The sequence below is a fragment of the Seriola lalandi genome, unplaced genomic scaffold (assembly GCF_002814215.2).
Source record: "Seriola lalandi dorsalis isolate HSWRI2012SDOR001 ecotype SW California unplaced genomic scaffold, Sedor1 jcf7180002054982, whole genome shotgun sequence".
NCBI classification, from domain to species: Eukaryota; Metazoa; Chordata; class Actinopteri; order Carangiformes; family Carangidae; genus Seriola; species Seriola lalandi.
The window spans coordinates 1469163-1477498 of NW_019525531.1; the positions used below are offsets into that span (position 1 = coordinate 1469163).

Below are 8336 nucleotides of genomic sequence, written 5' to 3' on the forward strand. Positions count from 1 at the left end.
AACACTAACACTCATGAGTGTAGCTACAGAAGCTGTGTAGAAAGATACCTCATCTACAAATCTCTGAGTGGCTCACTTGTTTTTCCAACTTCAATCACTGAACAGATCAGAGAGGTGGCTGGTGATTCAGAGGTCATTTACACAGTCCAGATGAAGCAGAGTAGCTGAGATCTTAAGTCTTACAACTCTTCATAAATGCAACTATTCATACATGATAATTTTATCTAACTTTGATCGTTGCATATTTAGTCATATTAATTGCTATAAAGATAAAGTTTTAAAACGTTATAAATCCAGTAAGGGAGACCGGGGATGGTTATAACATGGGTCAGTTGTAACATTTCCAATTTCTCCAATCAGGAACAAGTTACGAATCACCTGTGAGGAAGTAGCTCCCTATGATAGACACAGAATATTATAGACGGAAAAAAATAATTTTGAAGTAAGAAAGTTTTTGTTTTGTACTTAATCTATTTTGTCTGCTCTGTAGTTAAACAGTCTATGTAGATATTGCTAATGTTTCAGCTGTTAGGTGTAAGTTAAGCTAAAGTTCAAGCTAGTTCATGGCTAAAAGAGTCTGGGTTAAGTAATACAATAATAACATAACATCACACACACAAACACACACACACACACACATACAAAAATGTTCAATTATTGAAGCTTGTGAACAGTGGTTCAGTTTTATTATTATGTTCAAATATCATTACCATGACTGACAGTAACTAACCAACTAACATATTTGGCTCACACACACACACACACATACACACACACATACGCACACACACACGCACACACACACACACGCACACAAACACACACACATACATACTTACATACACACATCATGATGTTACACTTCCCCGAAGTATATGTTCCAACTAACCCGGACTAAACCAGACTAAACCATGAATTTCCTGTTTGTGTTGCAGAGGTAACACCTACACCATTCAATAGCAGACACAGGAACTATTTTGTATCACATTTTGAACACACTGGCTTAAAAGAGCTGCAAGATACAGACAGAAATGTCAAAGATGTTATAACCCAGGGCCCCAATGGGGGGAGGACCCTCGAAAAGCCTGGGTTGAAAAGTTGTTTTGTGTTTGCAATTTTCTTTTTCTAAGTCATTAATGTCTTTAGTAACTTTGAATTGGCTGAATAAAACGTTTGAGTGACTGAACTTTATATACAAAAAAAAATAGTGGTGGCTCACTGTACCTAGCAAAGCTTAACATCATGAAACACAGTGCGCTTAGTTTCAGAAACAGCCACAGACAGTGGAGCAGGTCCCTCATCATCTCCTGATGTTACTGAGGATGTGAGACAAGGTGAGCTCATATAGTGACATATCACAGATTATTATTACTTGTTTAAATGTGGTATGAACAGTTCATTAGTGACTATCCTAATAACCACTGCAGATCCATGTGTGTCACCCAAGTATTTGTAAAAGATTTTTTTTGAAGATACTTGAGATACATGGATCAAAAGAGGAAGAGGGCCCAGAGACTGATTTTGCATAGGTCACCAAAGTATTCTGTGCTCCTCAGTTCTGACACCTGATAACACTGTCTGTAAATCATTCAGGACTATTGGCACCCTCCAGCTGATTCATTAGTCACAAAGGTATGAGTGAGACTTCAGAACTAAATCCTCTGTGACCCTGTGAACTGGCTCTCGGCTCCTCCAGCCTTCAGCACTAGCTCCTCGCAGAGAACAGCTTGTTCCTGCTGCAGCGATGTGGCCTCATCTGTCCTGCTAATCGCTGTGTCAAACGTAATATTTATGTCGCATTTCTGCTGTTCAACTGAAAACAAATTGTACCGACCTCAGCCAGTCATTAAAGTGATTGACTGATCTATTCCCCTGGTGATTGGCTGAGAAGGCAGCACATGTCTTCACCTGTGGCCTCAGCACAATTCAGAGTCAATATCACTGAAAAATGGTTCAAAGCCTAAATTCAGCTACTGGGTCACTTTACACTACATGGCCAAAAGAATGTGGACACATAGTGTTTGTCTCTTTGTTTCACCTCCAGAAAGAAACAGTTTTCTCAGTTTGTTGTGGAATATAGCTGCAACAAATGATTGTTTTCATTATCAGTTAATCTGCAGATAATTTTCTTGATTAATCGATGAACCTTTATTCCTTACACACACACACACACACACACACTAGAATCTGACATACAGATGGCCATGAACAACCTAATCTACAAATAAAATAAATAGCAACACACTTATTGACTATGTTGTTGTCAAAAACTCCACCACTCAAAGTGCTTTACAATACATCCACACATTCATACATCCCATACACACACTCACACACTGATGGAGCAGCCGTCAGGGGGAAATTGGGGTTCAGTATCTTGCCCAAGGACCTTCTGGTTGGTGGACAACCTTCTGAGCTACAGTCACATATATAAGCCATGCATCAGCCAGAAAAGCCTGCAGTATTTATGATATATTAAGAATCTCTTCAGCTGTTTTTTTTTAGTGTTATCATATCCAGGGATTTGTTAATAAATGATAAGAAATTGTTCTGTTGAGTGGCCACCACCCTGTACACACCCCTTCTCTTTTTTCTAACACTGCTTATTCTTCAGACAAGACAGTTTGGCTTTTTGAGTACACACCAGCCTCTCCTCCACCCTCAGCCAGGACAGACCAGCATGCAGTCCCTAAAGCTTCCTCATCCGTCACATATGAGGAGAAACTGAGCTTTTCCCCTGAATGTGAGTCAGTGTGAGTCAGAGAGGACAGCGCTGTGCTGCACCAATGCTTGATGTTATTGTGACACCCAGTGGCTCAGATAGTGAACTGCAGTCAAATAGTCTAAGACCCCAAAAAATGTTTTCTATTTTTTAAGCTCATAAAATAAAAAGTGACAGACTGTTAACATCTTGAGAAAGGCTCATTTAATGTCTGTGGCAGGGGTTGTATTTACTAAATTCTTTATTGTATATATTTTTATTTTTATAGAGCACATGTACAGAACAGCCTACATTGACATTACATTGTATATTGTTATTGTACATAGTATTTCTAATTATCTATTCTTATTTTATTTCTTATTACATTTTTCCCCTTGCACTGCTTGTCTTGTCTTAACTTATCTTACCTTCACTTCAAAAATCAACAATTAACAATCAATAATCGGTAGAGTTTGAGTTTAAAACAGCCAAGTTAAATTGTGTGTTTTGTCCAACTCATCAGTGCTGACACTGAGAACATACTTCAGGCCTTTCTGTTCAGGGAATCTTCCATCTACAAGTAGTGGATGGGCTTTTGTTTACTGCTCAGGCTGAAGACGAGTCATGGTCAGAGTTTATTATGGTCACTAAACACCACCTACTTTTAAGCGGGTACGTCTAAAAGGTTACATCACCTATATGTGGTAACCATGGGTGTGTGGTGCTTTAATGAGATCAATCAAACTCAATTTAAGGGACAAAACAACACATGGGATGAAAGTCAAAAACACTTACTTCTCCTTCGCCCTCCTCTTCTCCTCCAGGTGGCGGTGAGCCTCTAGACGGGATTCAGGGGTGAAAGAACACGGTGTGTTCCAGAACTCCTTCTCCTGTTGCTCCTCGTCTAACTCAGAGCTCGTCAGCGGCAGCATTGTGTTGTCCTCCATCTCTTGGTTCTCCTTATTCTCCTCTGACCCTGGACTACAGAGATGGAAAAGATCCAGCGACTTCAGGTTGACTGTAACATTTCGGATCATCATGATTTAACTTGAATCTTTCAGGTCAGTGCAGAGCTCAATGCTTTAGGGGCAGTTCAATAAAAGAATCACTTCCTGCTCTAGTTGTTTACTTTAGTTTCTGTACCTGAATAGTTCTGCTTTTGAAACATTTTACTTTTCGTCACTTTATTTCAGAGGTTGTCAGGTCAGGTCAGTTTTATTAATGCAGCCCAAAATCATTAATTCCTCAACCTGCTTTAAGATCTTGACAACATGGGACACCTTCTGTTCTTAGAGCCTCAAGGGAAATATGTTTTTACTCTGGATAAATATGGCTGCTGTCTACACACAGCTTTTTATTCAACTCAATCACACAATAATCTTTACATAATCATGTAAAATTTGTTAACTTAGACAGGCTGCTGTGGAATAATCAGATTTGTTGATCACAAAAATATTGATAAACACTCCACAGCAGCAGGAAGTTGGCTGTACTATGAAGCTGTTTGGACTCACACTCTGCTGCTGATGTCACTGTCAAAGCCTTCTTTCTTCTCATTGTTTCCCGTCTCCTCTCCTGCAGCCTTCCTCTGCGCCTCCTCTTTCTCCTCAGCTCTCCTCTTCAGGTATTCCCTCTCCTGCTCCGAGACTCGCCTCTTCACCTCCTCCAGTCCCTGAGCAGCTCGAATCCTCTCTGAGCGGCTGATCTCTGTCCCGTCCAGCCACTGAGAACATGGACAAACAGCTCGTTGATCTTTAAAAAGATTTCTATGCAACAGTTAATTCAAGTCTATCACCAGTAAAGTCTCATCTTGTAGTTTTGGCCGCTCTTTAGTATTTATTGAACACTGTACTCCCCGCTCGTGTTTCTTGTCCTGTTAAACTTTTGAAGTAATTAACTTGGTGAGTTCAATGTTATGGTCAAAACTAAAAAAGCAATTAGGATATTTAACTGTTTCAAAAACTGCTGGGCCAAAAATATGAATGAACTGGTATTCTGACTGGATGACTGACAGGCAAACTGTTCTCTCTGCTCTTTCTTTCATTTTTTATTGTCAATTTATGAAATAAAAAACTATAAAATAAAAGTGTTGTTGTAATCCATACTGAAAATGTATATGCTACATTTTCTCATTGTCTTTATCATTTTGGTTCAACAGAAAAACTCTGTTGTATCTGCAGATTAATTGCAACTAAAAATGATTTTCATCTTTGATGTATCTGCAATTTAGTTAGTCAGTTATTTGGTCTAAAAACTGGTCAAATTCACATTTTCTCAGAGCTGACGATGACATCTTCAAGCTCCTTGTTTTGTCAAACCAACAGAACAAAACTCAGATATTTAGTTTACAATGATATGAAATCAAGAAAATCAGCAAATCCTCACATTTCTGCACATTTTTGTCAGTTTCTCTTGATAATTGGTTTAAACAGTTTGACAATTGTGTAAACTGATAATCGTTTCAGATTTAAATTGTCATTACATCCTCCCAGTCTCTGATTTTCTAGACTTCAGGGGCAGGAACAGACAAGTTACCTTGAGTTGGGGCAGAGAGGCCACCACATACTGCCTGTAGCCCTCAAACTCAGTGCAGGGGTTCCCCACGAGGAACAGCTCTCTAAGGTGGATGTTGTGCTTCAGAGACTCAACGCTGCTCAGACGACCAACGAAGTTCACCGTCAGGTCCAATTTCTGGAGGCTCTCGCAGCCTGAGGACGCGAGACAGTCATAATTGTAACTGAAACATTTGGTTAATCAACAGGAAATTATGTAATTAATACCTAATTCTACCACTGACTAGAAATTGATATAATGTATAGATTATATTCATCATGATATTAAACACTGATGAATTATCTGTAGAAATTAGCATAATAAACAGTTAAATTAATAGTAATTTAAATTGTCAAAATGCTTTAAAATGATAAAGGTTAAAAGGAAAGGAAGATTCATTCAGCTAAATTTCATTTTAAAAAATAACCTCATTCATCTCCAGCAAAGTGGAACGAAATACACCGAAACACCACTGTGTGTGTTTTACATACTGACCTTCAAGGTTTTCAATGACTTCAATGTTGTTCAAGGCCAGATTCAAATACTCCAGTTTCTTCAGGCGACCAACATTCTCTACATGAACAAATATGATATTAAAGAAAAGACAGAACACAATCATGTCAGTGGAAAAGACGTCTGTTAAAACTAGGTGAATATAACTGAATTTAATGTCTAATGGTTACATACAGCTGTTGGTTCAATATCATTTGAATGAGTCCATTTCAACACGTGGTTAAGACCAGTGTTAGATTAAAATACAGTAATTTAAATATACAGCTTTATGTAACCTAGACGTCCAAAATCTTCCATTTTCCAATTAAATTTTACCCAGAAATCTTTGGACCTGAGCCACAGTCTGATGTCTCACCTATCCTGGGGACGAGGTTGTTTTGCAAGTAGAGGATCTTCAGGTCCCTGCACCACCTGTCCAGGTGTTCGATCCTCTCGATGTCCTGCTGATGCAGAGAAACTTCCTCCAAGGAGAAGATCTCACACTCGTTGTGCTCAGCTCGCCGACGGACCATGTCCTCTGTGACTGGACGACAAAAAAGACAAAAAACACACAATTCATGCATAAGGTCAACACACAACACAACACACAACAAAACATCAGCAGGGACAGAGGTGTCACTGTGTTTCTGAGGTTGCATTATTACTGCTATTGTATCACTATTACTGTGATCACTAGGGCAGCAGGAAGTGTTGTTATTTTTAAAAGCAAATTTAAGACCTTCCTTTGTAGACTATTGAATTTTATTTGATCTATATTCCTATTTATGTATATATTTTAAGCTGTTTTAATAGTTTGTACTTTTATTATTTTTTATTTTCTGGATTATTTCCCATAATACCCTACTTTTATCTTTGGTTATTTAATTTATTTATACTTTCATTTCTGGTTTTACTCACTTCCAAACATTGTTTTAGCATTTTATTATTTCATCTTTACTATTTTGTCTTCATTTTCATTTGATTTTTAATATCGTACCTTTTATTTCTGGGTTGACTCACTTCTTTATCTTTGTTTTCCAGAGTAGTCAGTGTTTCCTCAGTTTCTGTCTTTTTATTGTTTTTTATTATCAGTAATTTATTCTTTTGTTCATAAAAATGTGTGTGTGTTTGTGTGTGTGTGGGGGGGGTAACACTGTGTTACATTGTTTGTATGAAAAATGCTATACAAATAAATGCTGATTGATTGATTGATTGATTGATTGGTTGGTTGGTTGATTGATTGATTGATTGATTGATTGATTGATTGATTGATTGATTGATTGATTAATAGATTGATTGATTGATACTGATGCTGCTGGATTCTTTTTGCTACAGATATTCAGCTATATCTAAAACTACTTTTGGCTGAAATCCATATTAAGTAATATTTCAGTAACTCATGGGGCATTTTCAATAATTAGTGTTACCCTTATCCAAAGAAGAAAGACTACAAGCCAGTGCTCACTTGAAAACATTGATGTTAAAGACCACAAAAACCAAGCCAGAAACATTGGTGTCAATTTTAGCTTGTTTTAATGAAGTATTTGTGGTTTTAATTGCATTTTAAAATGATCTATTATTTGTAATGTTTTTGTACTTCAAATCCATGAAGCTTTGTGAGTTCTCTTTTCCATTATTTCAAATTTAAAAGCATGTATGAATCGTGCTTCAAAACAAAAAGATTATTATGATGATTATTATCATTAATATTATTTTGAGTGTCTAGCCTTAAATCATTTTGAATTAACCTGCCGCTAACGGGTGATGTCAAAATAAACTTGCCTTTCCATCTATATTTAATAAAGATAGTCAACTTTCAAATGGAGATTAATATTGGTAGTGCAGTAAGACAGGAGCGTTAGTAGTTGCAGTAACTAGTGTGTTAATTGTAATGGTGACTGGCAGCAGTGGTGGTTCCAGGTTAAGTTAGCAGCAGTAACAGCGATAGTAAAACAAATATTACTAACAGCCAATAAGACCTACATTATAGATAACTAACAAATGTTACTAGCGTTTTTTAAGCTGGCACATTAACTGTCGCTAACGTTAACGACTATGAAGAAATTGAGCCAAGAGTGCTAGCTAACTGACCGACTCTTAGCTCCGCTCAGAACCGTAACTGCGGCTCCGAAATTCCCAAACTACAAACTTCACTACCAGGAAAAAACTGTCAAGAAAGGTGTTTAATTAGCATTTATTAACAGTAAACACGTAGTAAAAAATATTGTGTTTTTAGGAGGAGTTTTTATGCTGTTTTTTAAACTTACTGTAAACCATCTTCGTCTGTTGTCAGTCGTTGTTGTAGAAACCGACCTGGTGCTGCGTTCCAGTGCTGTGGGAAACTACTGCATAGCTAACAGGTGACCGACAAGAACAAAAACACAGCGGTTATTTTTGCACGTAATTAGCGTGGTACATTTCAATATATCATTGGGAAACGTTTCCTTTCCTCCAAAGCTATACGTCACAAAGGTCATGATCCCAGTATTATTCTTTTCTGGTCTTTTCTGAGACTGAGAATTTGGAGTTGGAATGCATTTGTGGTCTGCATTTTTAAAAGACTGGTTTAAATACTTTTACCCCCAGAATA

The 8336-nt window shown here is 37.5% G+C and overlaps 1 protein-coding gene across 1 annotated transcript in view; it reads right to left on the reverse strand.

Annotated features, from left to right (window-relative positions):
- The window catches only part of dnaaf11 (dynein axonemal assembly factor 11), a 40906-nt gene extending 32836 nt beyond the window's left edge, over nucleotides 1-8070 (reverse strand). Inside the window, exons 1-6 of the mRNA XM_023396698.2 lie at nucleotides 8014-8070; nucleotides 6123-6290; nucleotides 5750-5827; nucleotides 5237-5409; nucleotides 4216-4424; nucleotides 3497-3682 (exon numbers count right to left, since the gene is read on the reverse strand). Coding sequence (XP_023252466.1) covers nucleotides 3497-3682; nucleotides 4216-4424; nucleotides 5237-5409; nucleotides 5750-5827; nucleotides 6123-6290; nucleotides 8014-8023 — 824 coding nt within the window. The 5' untranslated portion in view covers nucleotides 8024-8070. The remainder of the gene's footprint in view (nucleotides 1-3496; nucleotides 3683-4215; nucleotides 4425-5236; nucleotides 5410-5749; nucleotides 5828-6122; nucleotides 6291-8013) is intronic.
- Nucleotides 8071-8336: the final 266 nt, after the last annotated feature.